A 24,436-nucleotide genomic window follows, 5' to 3' on the forward strand; every position below is an offset into this window, starting at 1 on the left:
TTTTGCCTAAGAAACTGGGCAAATAGTGTTTATTTACTAAGATAGGTCCACATGGTCTTGAAGAAAATTTGGGGTAGAGGGAATTAAATCTAGAATTGATTTTATATATGTGAAGTTGGAAGTGTCTATAAGACATCCAAGTGGAGGCATTGACTAGATTCTCAAACTCAGGAGACAGACTCTGGGCTGGATATGTAGATTCAGAACCATTAGGATAGAGGTGACATTTGAAACCATAGGACTGAATGATATATAGGCAGTGAGTGAAGATGGGGAAGAAAGGCAAGTAAGACCTGAGGCAGTCTGACATTGAAGTACAGGGAAATAAGACTAGGAAATATAGCCAAAGATAATCAGTCAGTGAGGTAGGAGGGGAACCAAAGCATCAGGGTGGTATATAATTTGAGAGGAGAAAATATTTCAGGGAAATAGGAGTCAACAATGTCAAATCGATATGGAAAGGTGTGCTAAAAGGAGTTTGATCACATTCTTTTTTACATCAGTTATGAAAATCAAATCTGTAAGAGTCAGAGCATATATTTCTTTATATTTTAAAACATAATTATTATTAAATCAGAAAGATCATGAAGTGGTTTAAATTAAAAATAGAGCTTTTCAATCATAAAGATATGGAAATCACAAGAGTGGGGAAAGAAATATAGTAGAACTAAATAGGAAGTGACTCCATGACAAATGATAATAAAACATGCCATTTAAATTAGAAGTCAGTCATAAGTTTTTAACAGCAAAAGTCATTTATTAAAAACCTGCTTTGTATATGGCATCACAGGCAAGAAGGAAAATTTACATCGTATTGTGGTTAACTAGCTTTGGTCATTGATTTTATCTTCCTCTTTATTCTGATAGTTGGTTCATTCATCTAAATGCTGAACTTCAAAGGTTATCTGTGTTAATGTGCTTGTGGAGGGGTGGGCAGTTTGACCTGTCACTGAGGAAGTTCTAAGGAAGGCTTAGTTTGGTCAGCCTCATTAATTGCACAGTACTTTGTAAGAAGTGCTCTGATTAAGTTTTTATTATTTTTACTATTAGTTTCAAGAACCATGAATTTGCAAGACTCTGAGTTTATTTTAACCCAATATTCTACTTGCTAGCTCAACTAAACACATTCTCTTGAGTGAGAAGTTAAAAGAATTGCTTCTCATCTGCTTTTATCCAACACTGGTCAAAGTACCTTCTCTCACTTTGTGAAATCTCTGGAAAGATACTTTTAAAAAAAAACAAGGAAGGGGTACAACTAAATTATGGATTATTTCAAATGGAATCTGATATATTAGAAATTATACAATGAAAAATATGCAGCTATGTACAAAACATATAGCAGCATTATTTACGATAGCTGAGATCTGGAAATAGACTAAGTGCCTGTCAGTAGATGAGTGGTACATTCACACAACGGAATATTACTTGGCTGTAAGAAGATGGAGATTTCACTCTCTGTGACAGCATAGATGGACCCGGAGATTATTATACTAAGTGAAATAAGCCAGTCAGCAAAAGACAAATACCATATATTCTCACTTGTATGTGGAAACTAATGAACAAAATAGAAACAGAGGCATGGATATATGGAACAGACTGACAGTTGTGGGAGGGGAGGGGAAGGGTTGGACAAAGTAAAGAAGGTGAAGGGATTGCCTGGGCAACATGTATGCATGAGCCATGGACACAGTGGTGTGGCAATGGCCTGAGGGAGGTGGGAGTGGGGGCTGGGTGAAGGTGGGCAGAGGGAGAAAGAATGGGGACAACTGTAACAGTAAATAAAGTAAAAAATAAAATAAAGTAGCAGTCACCCTTTCCATTTTTTACTAACTGCCTTCCAGATAGAAATACCTTAAAGCAGTGCTGCTATAGATTATGAAGATTCTTCTGACCTTGTACAGATACTCCTGATTCTCACTTCTTGCTCCCTCTTATGGCAGAATTCTTAAGCTTATATGTCTTCTCTTGATTTTACAAAGCACCAGACCACCTGCTAATAGATTCTGTAGTGATTTTCTGAAGGTGGCACTACAGCCAAAGTTTGTGGTTTCTTCCTTGCCTGCAGACCATGGTCTGCCTTCTGCCTGTGCTCCCTACCTATCAGAGCTTGCTCTCCCTGCAGTACTAATGAGTTTGCATAAGGAGCTCCTGCAGAGTGGTAGGAAGAGGTTCATTTTTGGCATACAGTTTGATGGGGATGGCTGCGGGTCAGCTGGGTGATACTTCTAGTGAAACAGTTTCTGTATGTCCTGGGTAGAGTGCCTGATTGAGACAGTAAGCTGTCAGCAGGAACCATTCCCTTTAATGCCCTCCAGGATTCTTATATGCCACTCTCCATCCCTTTAGAGTTCCTTTTTTTTAAAAAAAAATCAATTATTAAAGTGGCTTTAGTTTATTTTTTTAATTTTGTTTTTTTAATGTAACAATAGACCTCTAAAACAATGAACTATGCTAATTTTAATTATTTTTCAATTACAGTTTACATTCAATTTTGCTTGTATAAGTTTCAGGTGTACAGTATAGTGGTTAGGCAATCATGTACTTTACAAAGTGGTACCCCAATATTTCAAGTACCAACTTAGCAGCATACACTGTTATTACAATATTATTGGCTATATTTCCTATGCTGTACTTTTCATTCTCTCTACTACTTTGTGACTACCAGTTTGTGATTCTTAATCCACATGGAGCTCTTTTTTTTAATGTTCTGGATGCTGCAATAGAGAAATGCAGCAGCATTCCACACAACTCAGGAAGCTGTGTGTTTTTACTCACTGGCTCTCCCTTTCCCTCATGACACAAATCACAAGCCATCTAAAAAGCTGTGCTGCCTTGGATGTGGGGGGATGCTGGCAAAGACAAGCAATTTGTCTTACCTATGCCAATGCTTCCGAACTGTTTTTTGTTCCAATGGAGCACTACGACTTCTTTGGAAAACTAGACTAAACAAAGGTTCTCTGATCTAAGATGACCACTCACATCAGTGTTCTATAGATGCTCCTAGAGAGTGGTTAAGAGAGGCTGGATCCAGTTCACAGTCTTTTGTAGGTTTCACAGGGCTGCAGTCCATCAACCTAATAGACCCTGATTCACCAGTGGGCAAAAACTCCTCCCGAGTCTCTTGGTGTGTAGTGCTTGGCTCTACAGGTCCCACAAAGGCACTGCTGTTCATGGATGGATGACAAATTACACTTGTTTAAGGGGAGAATAAAAACTATGGGATGTCTTCTGCTACCATGATGCTAAGGTCACTCTCCATACCTTTACTCTATCTGTGCCTTTATGTTTAAAATGAGTTTCTTATAGACAAAATACACCAGTTAAAAAACAGTTTCTGCCTTTTAATCAGTATATTTAGACTATTCACATTTAAAGTGATTATTGATATAGTTGGATTAATATCTACCATATTTGTTTTCTATTGATTGCCTTGTTTTTGTTTCTTTTTTGTCTTTAGGTTGATTTCTGCTTTGTCTGATTTTAAATTTATATTTTATATGCTTCCTTTTTTCCTTCTGTCTTAGTATTTTATAGTTATTTTGAAAAAAGTTTAATGGTTGTCCTAGAGTTTGCAATATACATTTACCACCAATCTAAGTCTACTTTCAAACAGCACTATACCTATTCATGGGTAGTATAGGTGTCTTATAAGAAAATATTCTTAATTTCTCCATCTCATTCTTTATAACATTTTTGTCATAAATTTTACTAATCCATAAGTTACAGTCACTAAATTTACTTTTGCTAGTAGTATTTTGAATAGTTATCTGTGAGATCAATTGAGCATGAGAAATAAAGATTTTACTGTCATTTATTCCTTCTTTAATGTGTTTTCTTTTTTATAAAGATCCAAGTTTCTGACCTATGTAAATTTTTCTTCTCATTGAAGAACTTCCTTTAACAATTCTTCTTAGACATGTCTACTTTAAACGAATCCCTTCAATTTTTGTTAGTCTAATATGATCTTTATTTCTCCCACCTTATAGGATGGTTTTCTTTTTATTTTCAATACATCAAGTATTTCACATCATTTTTTCATATGCTTGTATGGCTTCTGAAGACAAAGTCAATATAATTCTTATCCTTGTTTTCCTATGTAGAAAGGTGTTTTGTTGTTGTTGTCATTATTGTTTTTTTTTCACTATGGCTTCTTTGAAGATTTTCCCTTTGTCTTTATTTTCTTCAGTTTCAATATGATATGCCTAGGTGCAGGTTTTGGTGTATATTTCCTACTAGGTGTTCTTATACTTCCTGAATCTATAATTTGGAATATGGTATTAATTTCACAAAATTATCAGTCATTATTACTTCAAATGTTTCTTTTATTATGTTCTCTCATTCTTGTCAAAGAGAGAAATGAATTGAAGACAGAATGGTTATACAAAAAGGAACCAGAACCTGAATACCTGAAAAATTTTCAGGCTGTTCATATTATAAAAGAAGAGAGAGAGAAAGAAAGAGAGAGAGAGAGAGACCACTAAGGGTGTGGTTGACCAATCATTTGATAAGGAGATTAATGTGAATATCAACCAGGGATCGAATCAGCAACCCCTGCAGGAACACTGCCAGTTTGAAATGAAGGGGGTGAAGATGGGACAGAATAAAAAAATGCTGTTAGACTTCTTGAATTTTACAAGTTGGGACCTCAGAGTTATTTGGCTGTGAACAAGCACTAATCTTCAAGATTAGGGGAAAATGACCAAAAAGGTAATTTAGGGCTTCCTCCTTGGTTTCTGAAGTGGGGTTTATTGCCTTGGTTTCAACAGGCCAGCTGGCCTTCACCTAAAGTCTTGCAGGCGATGCTGCCTGAAACTGTAGACATTGAGCAATCGAGAACTTTAAAACCCCTGGCTAGGAAGTCCCTAGGGACAAGATCCCCACCTTGCAGAGCTCTAGGAACAGAACCTCTGCTCCAGTAAATTCAGGTGGCAGGGCATCAAGCCAAAGAGTATTATTCTTTAGACTTAACATCTCATGAAGGATTCCTTGCTAGATTTTGGAGTTGTTTGAAATTCATCATCCTATTCCTTCTTTCCTACTTTTCCCTTGTAGAAAGGGAATGCATATTTTATGCCTCTGTCACCATTGCATTTTGGAGGCACATAATTTGATTTTACAAGTTCACATTTACACAGGGATTATGCCTCAAGATGAATATTATTTCATCCACTTCTGATTTAGATGATATTTAGATGAAAATTTGGACTTTAGACTTTATAACTGATGCTGGAATGAGTTAATATTTGGGGGGCTGTTAGGATACAATGAATGTATATTGCATGTGAGAAGGACATGATTTTGGAGGGACCAGGAGTAGAATGCTCTGAACTGAATGTCAGTGTGTTCCGAAAAAGTTATTTAAAAGTCAGTCCCCACTATGATGGCATTTACAAGCAGGGCTTTTAGGAGGTAATTAGGTTATGAGGGTCATATGAATGGGATTAGTGCCTTTAGAGGAAGAGATGGGAGAGATCTCTTTTTCTGCCCTGTGAGGACACAGAGACAAGTTGTTCATCTGTAAACCAGGAAGAAGGCTCTAACCTAAAACTAGACTGCACTGACACCCTTGTCTCAAACCCTCAGCCCCCAGAACTATGATAAATAAATTTCTGTGGTAGGTTGTTATAGCAGCGCAAACTGACTAAGACAGAGTCCTTAGCAAATTAATCCTAGTTATTTTAAATTTTCAATGTAATAGAGTTCCAAAGTATCTGCCTTAACTGAAGCTGGTTCTGAAGCTTGCTTTATCTCTCTTCAGATTATGTTTTGCCTTTTAACATATCCTATACTTTTTTTGCTAAAATTCAGACATGGTAAATTGGGTAAAACAAGCTTCATTTGTAAACATTTAGTGAGAAGTTTTATGTTTACATGGCCAGAAATTATGCTGTTTACTATTTGTTGCAGTTGTAGGTTTCAGAGGCTAAAATCTCCTGTAGTGCCCTTGTTTTGTCTTCCCTATTTCTTTGGATTTCTCTCTTTTTACATAGTATCTGAGCTATGCAATTCTTTCCATTTTATTCGCCTGTTATTAATACGGAAGCCTCACAGATGTGGTGGTAAGGTTCAGAGGGAGGTACACTCCGGAGAATCATTCTGGAGTCCTATGATTAGGTCTCAGTCTTGTAGCTTGAGCCTGTGCCCCTGGACTGTAATCTTCACAAGTGCTTTTCAGCTTCCCACAGCCCCCTTAAGTGAAATAGAAACGTTAGAGAGACCTGGGTTTGAGTATTTCCTTCACCCACATGTTTAGGCACTGGTAAATAGTTTCACCTGAGAGCAGACCTTTATTAAGGGGAACAGAAGTTCTGGGAGTGTTTCAAAATGATCATTTTTCCCTCTCCCTGAAGGAGGCCCTAGAGAATTTTTCTCTGACCTCTACACTGAGACCCTAGCAGGAATCATGTAAGTAAAATCCATGAAGGTATGGGGGCTCCTTAAGCTGTGCCCAGATTTTCTCTCTCCAGCTACTCCATGCACATTCTTCAGCAACTGGTCAATCATCTTTCAAGTATTCCCACCAGTTGCTGACCCTAATTGGTGGCTGTGCTCCCTGTCAGCCATGATTCTCTGTATTTTCTTGTCTGCCTGTCCAGTTTTCAGGGTATAATTTTCCTTTCAATCTCAGTTCTCTGATGGATCCAAGAAATGTCATTAATTTTCAATAGATGTGAATGATATGGACTGGAAACCAAAAGTCTCCCAATTATGTTATTGCTTTGTACTTTTCATGAAGCAGAACTTCAATATCTTGATGGAATGTATTAGGCTTTAAATTTACTATTTTTCGTAGATTCTCATATAAGCATATTACACAATGTCATTTAATGTGAAGACTTTCATGCATATCCTAAAATCATTATCAAGCATGCCATATATGGAGAAGGGACAAAAATCCACCATTGGACTTAGTGCTTCAATTTTAAGTGTATGAAGCAGCATCAATAGAAAATCCTCATAATATCTAAAAATAGCATGGCATTGATGGAGATGGAAAACAAGCTTTTCAGTTCTGGGTATAATACTAACTAAATGTGTTACTTTGGATAAGTTATTTAATCTCATCTTTCTTTAATTTCATCATATAATAATATTAATAATAGCAAGAGTAAATGTTTAATGAATGCCTAGTGTTATTAAAGCACTATTCTAAATAATTTATATCTATTATCATTAAATCATCAAAATAACCTATGAGAAGGAACCCTTGAGGCACAAAAATGTTAAGTGTTGATAGTTTATGCAAGTTTGCACAACTAGTAAGTGGTGAAGACAGACTCTAAAACCCTCCCTATTAGCCACAGGAAAAGAACATGTATTGATAGTAGTGAAGAGTATCCCAAATAGAACAGTAAGTTAGGTGCAAAGGCCCGGTGGTAGAAATAACTTTTAAGTGAAGTATACAAAGAAGGCCAATATGATTGGAGAAAAGTAAATAAGGTAAAAAATTGGAGAAGAAATTGAGCCATATCCAATAAAATCTCTAGGTAATGAAATAGAGCTTGTATTTTATTCTAATTGCAACATAAGGCCTTTGAGAATTTTATACCAATAGATTCATTTGTTTGTTGTTGAGAGACTAGACTGTAGACAGGCAAGAGTGGAAACAAGAAACACTAACTAGGAGGTTGTAGAAGTAATTTAGTTCAGGGACAGTGGTATCTTGGACTAGAATGACAGGAGATTGTAAAAATTGTCTGAATTTGGGATATATTTTGCAGATACAGGTGGCACGTCTTATAGATGGGTTGGGTGCTGAGTGTGAACAGGGAAAAAGAGAAGAATTAGATCTGAGGCCTAGGTTTTGGGCTGAAGTGACTCGTTGAATGATGATAGCATTAGCTAAGGTGAGGAAAGTCTGGAATGGGGAGGGCAGATTGGATGGAACATAGGGCTTATTGACTTGGAGGTATCTATTACATATTCAAATGCTAATGTCAAGAATACAACTAGAGATCCCAATTTGAATCTCCAAAAGAGGTCATAGCCGCATATATATATTTGTAAGACTTCAGCATATAGACGATACTTAAAATTTAGAGCTTGAATGAGACCATTAGGGGAGAGAGTGTAGCTAGAAGAAAGTAGAGAATAGAACACATGTGGCAAACACAAGGCCCATGGGCTGAATCCAGTCCTCCACTTTGTTTTATCTGGCCTGGCACCTTGTTTCTACCCAGCAGCAGCGCCAAGCTCTTGCTTAACTGTTAGGGGTAGTTACATTTATATGGTCCTAAAATTCCATTTGGCCCTTTGAAAGTAACCTTGAGGCTGATGTGGCCCCTGGTGAAAATGAGTTTGACATCTCTGAAATAGAAGAAAAGTGAGAGGAAGAGTAAAGGGAACACTAGACATCAGACTTTGGGAACTCCCACACTGAGAGATGAAGCACAGATGGCAAAGCCAGAAGAGAAATCTAAGCAGTGGCTGGTAAGTAGGAGGGAGAAAAAACAGGAGAGTGTAATGTTTGATGAAGGCAGTGGAGAGTTCTCTGAAATACTGCTGAGAGGTAAGGTGATTTTGTAAAGATGAACATCTTTGACAATAATTCAGTGGAGATGTGAGGGTGGTATTGGATAGTAATCTGAGTATGTAAAAAAAATTGAGAGTGCACACTCTTTTAAAGATACTCAGGAGCACACTGGCTGGGTGGCTCATTTGGTTGGAGTGTAGTTTCATACACTGGAAGGTTGTGGGTTCAATTCCCAGTCAGGGCACATACCTAGGTTGAGGGTTCCATCCCCAGTTGGTGCTCATATGGGAGGTAACCAATCAGTGCTTCTCTTTTACATGATGTTTCTCTCTCTCTCTCTCTCTCTCTCTCTCTCTGTCTCCCTCTCTCTCCCTCTCCCCCTCTCCCTCTAAATTCAGTAAATGTAGCCTCAGATGAGGAATAAAAAATAAGTAAATAAAGACACACAGGAGCTGAATCATGCAAGGCCTTATAGAACATATTTGTTAGGCCTTTGGGTTCTTTATTGTGGTTGTTTATTTTTATTTCCAAGACAATGTGAATTCATTGAAGGGTTTTAATCAGGAAGGACTAAGGTCAGATTTATATTTTGAATGTGCACTCTGTCTACTACATGAAGAACAAATTGAGGCGTTGGAGCTGGTGTCCATAGACCTGTGAGGGGAAACTGTAGCAGCTCCAGTGGGATCATAAGAGCTTGACTAGGCTGCTGATTATAAAGGTGAAAACAAGTAGATGGTGTCTACAGACAAATATTTAAGATATAAAATATTTAAGATGTAATTGAAGATATAAAGCCAATGGGATTTAGCAAGGCATAAGATTAGGGCAGTAATGAAGAGAGAGGTAGCAAAGATGATTCTAATAAAAACAATCATTATGGATAATTTCAAACATATACAGAAGTAGACTGAATACTATAATGAGCTCTCATATTCCTTACTTTGTGATTATTCAGTGTTAAAAACCATAGCCAGTCCTGATGTTTACATTCTCATCTACCCTGCAGTCTCACACATATATTTTGAAACAAATCCAAGACTTTTTTATTTATTAATATTTCAATTGGGCCACTTATAAAAACACCTCAAAGTACTGTTAAAAATTAACAGCAACAATTTCTTAACCTTTTCAACAATTTAGACAGCATTTAAATTTCTCACATTATGATAGGTTTATATATTCCATTAAGTACAATATCTTTCAGCTTTAAGTGCACTCTTTCTGTGTTTTTTGAATGTATCTACTATAATGCGTGTCGCACAGACAATGCACAGTATTGGTAACTATGTAAAACTCAGTTTAGACAAAATCAAGAGCATTGGTGAAAAAGTAATTCATAAAGAAAATACAATTAATTCTGACTCCAAAATGTCATATATGAGGGGGAATCACAAAAAATAATGGAATTATCCTCTGGTGGAGGGTGCCTTGAAATATAGGCTTCCTTCAGTAGGTGAATATTCTAGGATCAGCAGGCATTATTGGGAGAGGCTATGTTCAGCTTCAGTGAATTATTTTGAAAATATTTTCAACATTTTGGTCAATTTTATGATAGGTGATTTACGAGCATACCTGCCCATACCACACTGAGTGTTCAGTTTTTGATAACAAATGGTATGACCCCATGCTCCACCCATCCTATTCACCTGATCTTGCCCTGAGCAACTTTTTTTTGTTTCTTTTCCTAGATGAAAAACCTTCTCAAAGAGAAATGTTTTGCTGATATGGAAGAGGTGAAACAAAAAATGGCAGAAGCACTGAAAGTCCCAAAGTCGAGCTCAAATACTATTTTGAGCATTGGAAAAAAACATCTCAATGGGTGTATTGCATCAAATGGAGAGTACTTTGATACTTTGAAGGTGACTGAAGTTTGAACACTTAAGAATAAATACACATTTTTTCATAAATCAATTCAGTTTTCTTGGGTCCTCCCTTGTAAACTCCCAATCAACTCATTGACAGACAGTACCTGAGATACCATGATTAAATAAATTGTGCATGTATGCCAAACACACAGGAGTTCTGATGATAAGGGAAACTATCACAAGATGCATAACATCTGAATATAACAAAGATAAAATCAATTCATATTATTTTGACAATTCATATTATTCTGAAAAAATAAAATGTAAGTATTAAAACTATTCTTGGCAGATGTATTCACCACATAGAGGACAGATGACTTTTTGTTTCACTATATGCATACAGTGGTATATATTTCAATCTATAAAGTATGGTGAGCAGAAGTATACATTTCTTTTCTATGAAAACTTATATTTTGAGTCCCCAAATTTTATAGGCATGGAATTAATTTAATCCATTCAGTTTTGTGTCCCTCCACTAATTTCCCCAGAATTGTAGCTAAATTCCAGGGGCTTACGTAGTGATAAGGTGTTGCTGGGAGTTGATACTGCAGTCATCCATCAGATATCCTCTTAAATGTCTTAGACAACCTTGATAATTGGACATAGGTTCACACAGAATAAGTAAAAAGTGATACTCTATTTTCAGAATTTAGAAAGACAATAAAGAGAAAACTTAAAGAAAACGGAAAAAAAATAACGATAATTATTTTAAATAAAAAATAGTTTGAATAACCCTGGCTGTTGTGGCTAGATGGATTGAATGCTGGCCTGCAAACTGCAATGTTGCCGGTTTGATTCCCTGTCAGGGCACATGCCTGGGTTGCGGGTCAGGTCCCCAACCGAGGGTGTGCGAGAGGCATCCCATGGATGTGTCTCTCACACATTGATGTTTCTCTCCCTCTCTTCCTCCCTTCCTTCTGTTCTCTCTAAAAATAAATAAAAAAAAATTTTAAAACAAGTAAATAGCTTAAAAAAGAATAGGTTTAATGAAACAAAAAGCTAAATCTTGGAAAAGTCTCACAATAGCTTTACAAAATTCATGAACTTTATTGTAATGAATTTTATGAATTCATTACAATAAAGTGCAAATAACATTAGGAATGAAAAAGATTGAAAGCTGAAGATAGCGATTAAACATTTTAAAAACAAGCTACAATATTTGTATACAAGAAAATGCTATAAAGAATTAAAAAGAAAAGCCAAATAATACTGCATTTTATAAGTATATATAGATACAAGCAGGGTATAGAACTATACCTAGATGATAATATTTATATGTATTTAAAAATCTCAAAACTATATTAAATGTTTTGAGAACAAAAATATACAAAAAATATAAAAACATGGATGGAAAACACACAATCTAGGTCCAGATTTGTGGCTACTACTCTGGACTGACACCAGTACTTGTGCTCATTTCAAAGCACAGAGATTTTTACAGCATATGGTAGTGCAAATCCCGGCTCCAGATCCACTTGAAGTAAATGGCTGGAGTATTCAGTTTTTGGTTGGTTTTTGTGAGCTAGGAACAAGTTACCTTTCCTGCTCTTTAAACTGCCGATGAAATTTTCTGGAGCCGTTTGCAAGGGGTTGTATGTATGCAAGGGTCTCACTTTCAGCCTCTTCATTTAGGTGGTTGAGTTCCATCTCCTGTCTTTCCATATGTTATTTTCTAAATAGCTTCATTCAGGTATTGTGACTGACATGTAAGTTTCCCTGTGTCCCATTGTAATCCCTCCCTCTTGTCTGTCTTTTCCCTAGTTTTCCTCTATCCCTTCCTCCCAAAATATTCTGACCTGATTTCTGTCACTACAGATTAGGCTGGATTTTCTAGAGTTTTATATAAATACAATCATACAGAATGTACTTTTTGGGGAGGGGGTCTGATTCCTGTCATGCAGTACCATTATTTTGCTATTAATGCATGTTGTGGTGTGTATGAAAATTTCATCCCTTCTTATTGTTAAATAGGATTCCCTTGCATGAATTATGATCAATTTGTTTATTCATTAACCTGTTTATGGGCTGTTTATTTGGGTTATTTGTGATATGAGGCTGTTACATGTAAAGCTTCTACCAAATTTCATGTAAAAGGCTTTGTATGAATATATATTTATATTTCTTTTGAATAAATACCTACAAATGGAATGGCTTAATACATGGTAGATGTATATTTAACTTTTTAAGAGATAATATTGTACATAAATTTCCAAGTGGTTGCACCATTTCACATTCCTACCAGCAATCTATGAGAGTTTCAGTTCCTCCATATCCTTGGTATCCTCAGTCTTTTTAATTTTAGCCATTTTCATAGGCATTGTACCAGTATTTCTTAGAGATTTTAACTTTCATTGGCTTAATGATTAATAATGTTGGGCAGCTTTTCATGTGCTGATTTGTCATCTGTTATCTTCTTCAATAAAATATGTCTTCATATTTTTTGCCCATTTTTAAAATTTGATTCTCTGTTTTCATTTTGTTAAATTTTGAGAGTTCTTTAAATATTCCAGATAAAAATCCTTTGTCAGAAATAAACTTAACAAATGATTTCTCCAAGTCTGTAGCTTGTCTTTTCATTACTTTTATAGTGTCTTTTGAAGAGGAAAAGGTTTTAATTTTAATTAAGTCCAACTTATCAATTTGTTCATCTATAGATTATGCATTTTACAGTGTATATAGTAAATCTTAGCCTAACCAAACCTTACAAAGATATGCTGCTATTTTTTTCTTCCAAAGTTTTATAATTTAAAATTTTACATTTAGTTATATGGTCCATTTTGAGATGATATTTACATATAGTGAAAAGTATGGGTTAAAGATCATTTTTTTGGTATATGGTTATCTAATGGTTTCCGCACCAATTTTTGAAAAGACTATCCTTTTTCCACTGAATTGCCTTTGAATCTTTGTTGGAAATCAGTTGTTCATATATATGTGCATCTATTTCTAAACCTTCCATTCTGTTCTACTGATCTATTTGTCTGTCTTGACACCAATACCAGTTTCTTGAGTACTGTAGCTCTATGATATGTGGTAATGTCAGGTAGTGTTAGGCTTCCAAATTTGTTTTTCTTTTTTAAAGTTGTTGAGCAATTATTCTACACCACTCACACTTATACATAAATTTTAAAATCAGTTTATCATTTATACACACACACACATATGCACAAAATCTCCAGGGAATTTCAGTAGGTTTGCATTAATCTGAAGATCCATCTAGGGAGAATCAACATCTTAATACTACTGAGTTTTTGATGTATGAACATGGTTTATCCCTCCATTTATTTAAGTCTACTTTAATTTCTTTAAGCAATGTGTTGTAATTTTCAGTGATGAGTCTTTCACATCTTTTTTGAGATTTATCCTTAAGTGTAAATGGTATTGTTTTAAGTTTTAGTTTCTGATTGTACCTTTTTTTAATATGTAGAAATGCACTAAATGTTTTTATGGTCTTGCATCCTGCATTCTTGCTAAACTCATTTATTTGTTTTAATAGTGTTTTTTGTAAATTCCATGGAATAAAAAAATATCATGTCTTCTTGATACACAAATATCATGTCTTCAAATAGTGACAGCTGTATCCCTGTCATTTACTTTTTATCCCTGATTTAGGTATCTTTCATTTATTTTTCTTTCCTTATTGCACTGGCTAGATAACCTCCTTTACAAAGTTGATTAGAAGTGTTGGGAGAAGATATCCTTGTCTCATTGATGATTTTAGGGAGAAAAGATTAGTTTTTTCCTATGACAAATACTATGGCTTTAGTGTTTATACCTTTTGATTCTGCCTTGATTATTTTTTTCTATGCCAAGGAAAATAAATTTTGGAAGTTATAGCAGCATTAAACTAAGGCACAATGATCACATAGATAATAACACCCTTGGTAATATATATTAAAATATCTGACTACATAATTTTCAAAATATGAGGTTGTTGGAGTTAACATTAATAGTGAATATTTTATATTAATAAAAATTGGTTCAGGAAGCACAAAATGCTATTGGAAATCTTTGTTTTGGCAGTGTTGTGGGTGGGCTTTAGGGTATATATAATGTTTTCTATATAAATGTATATTTACATACCTATATATTCACTATTTTTTGTACTTACAGTAATTTCACAAGTGCTGGAAGAAATACCTTCCTTATATATTGTTAATTTCTTCTCAGCAGTATTTCATAAGTCTAATTTTTATAACTATGTTTTTACTATTATAAAAGTAATATATTTTCTTATAAATAAATTTTGTCAAGTCAGAAAAATGCAAAGAAAATAAAATGCCAAATCCATATCCTACTGAAATATTTTTGACATCTTGGTGTATAGTCTTCCATAAATATACACACTTATACATGAGTATGCATATGGAAGCAAACATATACAAATATTCTTTTTAATGTGGTATTGTATTGTATAGTAAGTCCTCACTTAAGGTCATCAATAGGTTCTGGTACTGTAAGCAAAACAATATATATCAATCTTATCATAGGCTGTTATAAACAAGAGTTAAGCTCCTACAACATCTCATCAATATTTAATGAAACAGTGTTATTTGATAACCCACCGTATAGGAAAGTTTATATTTTGACTTTTGCTTCTAGTTACGATAAAGTAGCTTGTATTACACAAATGCTCCTGTTATGACCTACCATAAAAATTAAGAAAAGACTGAAGCAGGTATGTGAAGGTACCAACCAAAAAAGCCAGGATTTAAGGGCCAGATTGAAGTACAGAAAAAAAAATGGTGAGCAACAGACAGAAAAGAGAATGAAAGTCTAACACACACACTGTAATAGTACTCCCAGTTAAAAATGAAAGAGTATGGACATTGGCAAAACTTGCTGAGAGAATGCTGAAAATTTTCCAACATTGAAATAAAATATCAAGTCACGGATCTTAGATGCTCTAAAATTCAAACCTGGTCCTGGCCAGTGTGGCTCAGTTGGTTCAGCCTTATACCACAAAGTGAAGTGTGGTGGTTTGATTCCTGGTCAGGGCACATGCCTGTGTTGCAGGTTCGGTCTGGATGAGGCACGTTCAAGAGGCAACCCATCAATATTTCTCTCTCACATCGATGTTTCTTTCCCTCTCCCACCCTTCCCCTCTCTCTAAAAATAAAAAAATAAAATCCTAAAGAAATAAAATTCAAACCTGGATACGTGGAAAGAAAATCACTCTGAAGCCATCATAGTATAACTTCTAAAAGACACAATAAAAAAATGTACAGAATGATTATAGAAAAAAAGCAAATTACTTTCCAAAGGGCTACAGTAAGATAGAAAACTACATCTCTAATAAAACAATGAAAGCAAAAACATAGAGAATTATTAAAACTGTTGCAATAAAACAACAGAAAGTCCAGAATTTCATAGTTAGTGAAACATCTTCAAAAAAATGAAAGAAAAAAGAAGGAAATTTCAGGCCAAAAGAACAATAGTGAGAGTTTATCGCCAACAGCACGGCACTTAAAATATAAGGGAGTTCTTTAATGATAAAGGAAATGATACTGGATAGAAGGAGATTGATGCTGGAAGGAACAAGGAGAACCAAAAGTATAGTATGTACACACCTATGAAAGCATATTGACTATTTAAAACAATAATGATGGTAATAATAATGTTCTGTGGGGTTTAAAGTATACATAGATTTAGAAGATATATTGACGGACTTCCGGCAAGATGGAGGAATAGGTGGATGCACCGTATCTCCTCACACAACCAAGAATAGAACAACAATAATTTACAACAATGATTTGCAGTCATAATATTAGAACTGTCAGAGGATTTAACTAAATGGAAGTCGGACAGCCAAGAAGTTGAAGTAGACCCGTACATCCAGACTGGTAGGGGACAACGAGCCGAGCAGGTGCGGGGCTGGCGCGGGTCGGCGGCGCGCGGAGGTCGGGGGAAATTTGGCGCAAAATCGGCACGACAGCCAGCTGGGGCGCAAGAGCGCAGCGGTAATCCCTGAGTACGCAAGCAGCGGCTGGTGGACCCAGTGAGGCAGCGATTGTGGAACAGGGCAGAGCTCCCAGCCTGGGAGCCAAGAGAAGGGTCTGAGTCCAGGAGAATGGAACTGTCACCATTGATCCCTCCTGTGCCGGCTCCCACCCCAGCCCCCACATATAACGTCACAATCCAGCAACTGGGGTGCCCAGCCCCAGTGAACACCTAAGGCTCCGTCCCTTAGCGAACAAGAGCAACCAGACCGGAGAAAAAATAAATAAATAAATAAATAAAATAATAGGAGAGATAGGGAAAGACATAAGATATGTTTCCAGCAGAACAGATCAGTCCCCCAGGACTCATCTTTTTGAGTGACCAAGAAATAGCCAATCTATCAGATGCACAGTTCAAAACACTGGTGATCAGAAAGCTCACGGAATTGGTGGACTTTGGGCGCAATTTCAGATGAAAGGATGCAGGTTACCATAAAAGAGATGCAGGAAGATATACGGAGGAGAGCCAATAGTGAAAGGAAGGAATCTGAGTCTCAAAACAATACAGTGGACCAGAAGGAAGATAGAATCAACCAAGCAGGAAAGCATGATGAAATAAGAATTCAAAAAATCGAAGAAAAGGTTAAGAGCATACAGGACACCTTTAAACATTCCAACATCCGAATTATAGGGGTACCAGAAGGGGAGGACCAACAAGTGGAAAAGTTATTTGAACAAATAATAAAGGAGAACTTCCCCAAACTGGCAAAGGGAACAGTCTTCCAAGAAATCCAAGAAGCTCAGAGAGCCCCAAAGAAGTTGGACCCAAGAAGAAACACACCAAGGCACATCATAATTACATTAGCCAAGGTAAAAACAAAGGAGAGAATCCTAGAAGCAGCAAGAGATAAGGGGACAGTAACCTACAAAGGAGTTCCCATCAGACTGTCAGCTGGTTTCTCAAAAGAGGCCTTACAGGCAAGAAAGGGCTGGAAAGAAATATTCCAAGTCATGAAAGACAAGGACCTACATCCCAGATTGCTCTATCCAGCAAAGCTCTCATTTAGAATGGAAGAGAAGATAAAGTGCTTTTCAGATAAGGTCAAATTAAAGGAGTTCATCATCACCAAGCCCTTACTTTATGAAATGCTAAAGGGACTTATCTAAGAAAAGAAGATAAAGAAAAGACATGTATAGTAAAAGGACAGCAAACTCACAATTATTAACAACCACACCTAAAGCAAAACCAAAAGAAACTAAGTAAACAACTAGAACAGGAACAGAACCACAGAAATGGAGGGCACATGGAGGGCTAGCAGTAGGGAGGGGGAGGAGGAGAGAGGGGGAAAAGATATAGAGAATAAGTAGCATAGAATGTAGGTTGAAAATAGATAGGGGGAGGGCAAGAATAGTATGGGAAATGTAGAAGCTAAAGAACTCATAAGTATGACACATGGACATGAACTAAAGGGGGGGAACGTGGGTGCGAGAGGGGGTACAGGGTGGAGGGGAGTGAAGGGGGAAATGGGACAACTGTAATAGCATAATCAATAAAATATATTTAAAAAAAAGAAGATATATTAACAGCACAAAAGGAGGAGGGAAGCAAATGGAGTTTGTGTTAAAAAGTCCTTGCATATAATTTTATTAATCAATGTCACCCCCAATAATTTAAAAAGTCCTTGCATTATTAGGAAGTTTACAAAAGTAATAATTTAGACTGTACATTAATATGTAAAGGATATATACTGTAGGTATCTGTATCCTTTATTTAAAGGTATCTGTAGGATACCTTTAAAATAATAAAAGCATTTAGAACTAATTTACTGAAGTGAAGGGAATTGAATAATAAAAAATTTAATAATAATCCAAAAGAATGTAAAAAAGGAAAAAGAGGGGACTTCCGGCCAAGATGGAGGTGTAGGTAGAAACACTGTGCCTCCTTGCACAACCAAAATAAGGACAACAATAATTTAGAAATAAAAAACAACCAGTACCGACAGAAAATTGAACTGTATGGAAGTCTGACAACCAAGGAGTTAAAATACACACATTCATCCAGACTGGTAGGAGAGTCAGAGTTGGGCAGCTGGGCAGAGAGGGGTCACCGCAAAGAGGTGGCTGGTGGACCCAGGACACACAAGGCAGCAGCTGGTGGACCCAGTGAGGCAGTGGATTATGGAGGGGTACAGCATACACGGAGGCTGGCGGACCGGGTGGTCCCACATTTGCATGTACATAAATCAGGTCAAACTGGGAAGTGAAACACATTGTACAACCCAGAGTCCCCAGTGCAGGGAGATAAAGCCTCAAAACACCAATTGAAAACACCTGTGGGGGTTGAGGTGCTAAGAGAGACTCCCAGCCTCACAGGGTTGGGAGGGTTGGTTGAAGAGACCCACAGGGTCCTAGAATGTACACACGCCCATGGGAATCAGCACCAGAAGGGGCCAATTTGATTGTGGGAAGCAGGGGAAGTGACTGAAAACTGGCAGAGAGCAGAGCAAGTGACATTGTTCCTTCTCAGACCCCACCCCCACATACAGCATCACAACAGAGCGATGTGGGTAGCCCCATCCTGGTGAACACCTAAGGTTCTGCCCCTCACTACATAACAGGCACAATAAGACAAGAAAAAAAATGGTCCAAATGAAAGAACACTTCAAAGAACTAGAACAAATAGAACTAAGTGACGAAGAGATTGCCAGTCTATCAGATGCACAGTTCAAAACACCAGTAATCAGAATGCTCACAGAATTGGTTGAATTTGGTCACAGATTAGATGAAAAAAATGAAGGCAATGCTAAATGAAATGAAGGAAAATGTACAGGGAACCAATAGTGCTGGGAAGAAAACTGGGACTCGAATCAATGGAGTGGACCAGAAGGAAGAAAGAAACATCCAATCAGAAAAGAATGAAGAAATAAGAATTCAAAAAAAAAAAATGAGGAGACGCTTAGGAACCTCCAGGATATCTTTAAACATTCCAACATCCGAATTATAGGGATACCAGAAGAAGAGGAAGAGCAACAAGTGGAAAAGTTATTTGAGCAAATAATAAAGGAGAACTCCCCCAATCTGGAAAAGGAAATAGACTCTAGGAAATCCAGGAAGCTCAGAGAGTTGCAAAGAAGTTGGACTCAAGGAGGAACACACCAAGGCACATCATAATTACATTACTCAAGATTATAGATAAGGTTGGGTGGGTGGGCTGGAATGGGAGTAGGGGGGAGAAAACTGTACTTGAACAATGATTAAAATAAAAAAAAAGATTATAGATAAGGAGTGAATTTTAAAAGCAGCAAGAGAAAAGGATAGTTACCTACAAAGGGGTTCCCATAAGACTGTCAGCTGATTTCTCAAACGAAGCCTTGCAGGCAAGAAGGGGATGGAAAGAAGTATTTCAATTCATGAAAGGCAAGGACTTACATCCCAGATTGCTCTATCCAGCCAAGCTATCATTTAAAATGGAGGGGAAGATCAAATGCTTCCCAGATAAGGTCAAGATAAAGGAGTTCATCATCACCAAGCCCTTATTTTATGGAATGTTAAAGGGACTTATCTAAGAAAAAGAAGATTAAAAACATGTATAGTAAAATGACAGCAAATTCACAATTATTAACAACCACACCTAAAACAACAGCAAAAGCAAACTAAGCAAACAACTAGAACAGGAACAGAACCACAGAAATGGAGATCACATGGAGGGTTAGCAACAGGGGAGGGGGAGGAGGAGAGAGGGGGAAAAGGTGCAGAGAATAAGTAGCATAGGTGGTAGGTAGAAAATAGACAAGGGGAGGGCAGGAATAGTATGGGAAATGTAGAAGCTAAAGAACTTATAAGTATGATACATGGACATGAACTAAAGGGTGGGGATGTTGGTGGGGGGGTAGGGTGGAGGGGAGTGAAGGGGGAAAATGGAACAACTGTAATAACATAATCAATTAAAAATATTTTTAAAAAAGGAAAAAAAGGACAGAAATTAGGTAAAAGTAGAAAACAAAAGATAACATAATATGTATACCCTAATGTTATCTATAACTACATTAAATATATTATTAATATAAATAATCCAATTTGAAGACAATTGTCAGGCTGGATTAGAACAACCTTTATAATGCTTATATGGGACATAGGCTAAACATAAGGATGCAGAAAGTTTAACCAAAGATATTTCATGATAATACTAAGGGAACTACTATTGGTATAGCTGTAATAATATCAAACAAAGAACAATACTCACAGCAAGAAGTAATAACCCAATTGAAGAAAGATATTTTATGATACAAGAGCCCATTGCACAGGAAAATATAATAATATTACATTTGTGTGCACCTAAGAAAACAGTATCAAATTACATAGTAGTAAAGTTGAGAGACTTAAAAGTATAACTGAAGAAATCCAACTTGACATTTTGAACACACCTCTGTCAGCAACTCATAAAACAGCCAGATGAAAATACTAATAGAGAGATTTAAGTAAATAATGTATTTGACTAGTTGACACATGTAGAGTTCTGCATTCAAAAAACTTAGAGCATTATTTGTTAAGTATACATTAAATAATTGGAAAAATATATACTGGGCATTGTTTCAACAAATGCCAATGAATTCTATGTTCTTTGTCCATAGTGTAATTAAGTTAGAAATCTTAATTAAAATTAGAAAATTTCCAAATATTTGAAAACTAGGCAACTATATGCATGTGTGTATATATATATGCATATACATACACACAGATAATTGTGTATGTACCTAGGTGTTTATTATATATGTCATACATAATTTTTCTTTGTGTTTAATTTTATATTGTATGTTGCTTTGTCACATATTTTTTTCCCCTGGATGTAGCCTAAGACTTTTCTGTCATTTTCTTCACACAAAGCATGAAACTTCAGGGAAGCCAGATTTATGCGGTTCCTAGCTGAGAGATTTGAGTGGGAGTGGGCAAAGGAAAGTGTTTGTATTTCCATCCCTAAAGGCTTCTTCTGCTGGCTACTTCCAGTCTCTCAGTTGCCCACGCTCCCTTCTCTAAAATGCATAATGAAGGACCAAAACTGCACTTTATTTGGGCATTTGCCTGCTCTTGTGGAAGGAAAATAGAGGGAAGCTGGATATAATTCTGTGTTTTAATTTGCTGAAAGGCGAAGGAAGAAAATAGGAATTAGAGAGAACTAATATTTAGTTTATTTCCTTCAGTGCACAAAGGTGATGTGCTCATGTGAGTTCTGCTTCAGACAGTAAGAACTCAAAGCTCCCTGAGAAGCTATTGGAGCCCAGGTCAGCAGTGCCTGCAAGGTAGGTAGTTCTCTTTAGGGGGAGGTTCAGAGCTGTGTGTTGAGCAACTTGCAACGTTTTATTAAAAGTCCCTAAAAGGCTGCCAGAGGTAGCTTTATTAATAAAGGTAGTTTGCCTTTATTAATAAAGTCATTACTTTGACATGTTTTTAGAAAGCCTAAAGTATCTCAAATTGTATTGGTTACTAATGATCTTGTAATTTTGCGAAGACAAGAGCATTTGAAAACAGGTAATTTGCATTTTTTACTGCATTTACTTTTCTGTATAGCAATATAGTATGAATGTAATTTGAAATTTAAAATTACGCTAGCCCATGTGCCTGCATTTGAAAAACAGAATGGTTCTGGCTGGGTAGTCCATTTGGTTGGGGCGTCATCCTGATGCACCACGGTTTCCAATTGGACCCCCATAAGCGCACATACAAGAATCAACCAATGAATGAATGGATAAGTGGAACAACAAAATTGATCTCTCTCTTAATAAAATAAAAAAATAATGGAAGCATTAACTGCATTGCTCATTTACAACACACTAACTTTGGTTTTCTTTAATTCTTCATAGGAGAGCTTTTCATTAATTCAAATGTGACGAGGTTACACAACGGGAAAAAAGAATTCCTAAATTTTTGAGTAATGCGCTTCGCTATTCCACTGCTGTTTCACCGGTGGTGGGGTGGTGGGGGTGACTGGTAGGTCAGCGGAGCGCAGTTGCGACTGCGCCATCCCTAAGCTTACAAGCACACTCACGGGACACGCGGAGGCACTCGCGGTGGGGAGACTGACTAGCTGCCGGCTAGCGCCGCAGCCTCGCAGGCAGCCCGCGGCCTCCTCTCCTGACCGCTCCAGAAACAGCGTACTCTTTCCCATCCAGGTGAGGTGGAGATTGTGGTTGAGTTACAGAGAGAGCACGGAAGCTAGTGACCGAAACTTGCTTGCCATTGCAGCATTCCCTGGGATGACCTGGGTCTGACTGGGGCGTCATGAAACAGGGTAGATGGTTTCATATTTTTCCTATAAAAAGAAAGGACTCTTTTCACTCTATCGCTTCGTTTCATGTATTTAATTGATTACGGTAAGATTTCAACAGGTGCCACAGAACGATGGGGGAGGGGCGGGTTTGGGGCACCGCCGCCTGCCGCCAGGTCCTGCACCCTCTACCTAAAGTTACACGTCGACGGGCCTAATCTATGCTTTTTTTTTTCTGCTTTGCAGCCCCCGAAGCAAGCTGCGACAGTGGGCTAAGGAGGGAGGCCAGGAACGCGTATTCCAGGAACAGCCAGAGAAGGGCTTGAAGCCCCGCAGGGTGGCGGTGTTTAAACCGGAATCTACTGCATCCCGACCCTCGTGGAGATGCACAACGCATCGTCCTGGGAGCTGGAGCCCTCCAACACCTCGTGCCCCGGCCTCTCCGGGGGCTGCCTCAACGTGTCGAGCCCGCCGCCGCTGCCACCGCAGCCTCTGGCTGTGGCCGTACCAGTGGTCTACGCGGTGATCTGCGCCGTGGGGCTGACAGGTAACTCTGCGGTGCTGTACGTGCTGCTGCGGACGCCCCGCAAAAAGAATGTCACCAACCTTTTTATCCTCAACCTGGCCATCGCCGACGAGCTCTTCACGCTCGTGTTGCCCATTAATATCGCTGATTTTCTGCTGCGGCAGTGGCCCTTCGGGGAGCTCATGTGCAAACTCATTGTGGCTATTGACCAGTACAATACGTTCTCCAGCCTCTATTTCCTCGTGGTCATGAGCGCCGACCGCTACCTGGTGGTGCTGGCCACTGCGGAGTCGCGTCGGGTGGCGGGCCGCACCTACGGTGCCGCGCGCGTGGTGAGCCTGGCTGTGTGGGGGCTTGTGACGCTGGTTGTGCTGCCCTTCGCGATCTTCGCGCACCTGGATGAGGAGCAGGGCCGACGCCAGTGCGTGCTGGTCTTCCCCCAGCCGGAGGCCTTCTGGTGGCGGGCGAGCCGCCTCTATACACTAGTGCTCGGCTTCGCCATCCCCGTGTCTACCATCTGCATTCTCTATATCACCCTGCTGTGTCGATTGCGTGCCATACGCCTCGACAGTCATGCCAAGGCCCTGGACCGCGCTAAGAAACGGGTAACTCTTTTGGTGGTGGCGATCCTGGCCGTGTGCCTCCTCTGCTGGACGCCCTACCACCTGAGCACCGTGGTGGCGCTCACCACCGACCTCCCGCAGACGCCGCTCGTCATCGCGGTCTCCTACTTCATCACCAGCCTGAGCTATGCCAACAGCTGTCTCAACCCCTTCCTCTATGCCTTCTTGGACGACAGCTTCCGCAGGAGCCTCCGCCAGCTGCTGGGGTGCCGCACCGCCGCCTGACTGTCCACTGCGCCCTGCAACAGCCAGTCCTGAGATGCTCAGGGTGCTGTCCCTGACAGACCATGTTTTACCCCACTCTCTTCCCAAACTTGATAGAGATCCAAATTCGGTCTCAGACCTCATGAATCCGACACACTGTGGCTCCACCCGCAATTTGAATTTGCCAGACCCTCCGGGTGATGCTGGAGCACTTGGTGTGAGGACCATTGTGGCTGAAAACGCACCTTGATCGCCTTGTAATGTCAAAAGGCATCCCCTGAACTTGACAGGGGAGAGGTAAAAGGCAGACTTGCTGGGGACTTTTCTCTCTCCCCGACTCTCCCCGTTCCCCACCAAACTGTGCACAACCCGAGTCTAGGTGGAGCCCTCAGCGCTGTCACGGGTGAGGCCCGGGGATGCCACAGCTCAGTCGGTTCCGCGTTCGCCTCTGCACCTTGTTTCTTTGTTTTTCAGCAGCAACTGACTGCTTTTGCACAAGCTGCGAACAGCCTCCGCATTCCCCTCGCCCTTCTCCGAGTGT

General features: G+C 38.4%; 2 protein-coding genes across 2 annotated transcripts in view; one reads left to right on the top strand and one right to left on the bottom strand.

The window, feature by feature from the left end:
* Positions 1-21,987, bottom strand: part of LOC114501368 (peptidyl-prolyl cis-trans isomerase A-like) — a 40,684-nt gene extending 18,697 nt beyond the window's left edge. Inside the window, 1 exon segment of the mRNA XM_036031666.1 lies at positions 21,883-21,987. Within this exon segment, the coding sequence (XP_035887559.1) occupies positions 21,883-21,987 (105 nt within the window).
* Positions 21,988-22,926: 939 nt separating this feature from the next.
* On the top strand, positions 22,927-23,916 carry NPBWR1 (neuropeptides B and W receptor 1). The gene has a single exon (XM_028519009.1). The coding sequence runs from the start codon at positions 22,927-22,929 to the stop codon at positions 23,914-23,916; it is 990 nt and encodes a 329-aa protein (XP_028374810.1).
* The last annotated feature ends 520 nt before the right edge of the window (positions 23,917-24,436 follow it).

This window comes from Phyllostomus discolor, chromosome 7 (genome assembly GCF_004126475.2).
Source record: "Phyllostomus discolor isolate MPI-MPIP mPhyDis1 chromosome 7, mPhyDis1.pri.v3, whole genome shotgun sequence".
Lineage (NCBI taxonomy): Eukaryota > Metazoa > Chordata > Mammalia > Chiroptera > Phyllostomidae > Phyllostomus > Phyllostomus discolor.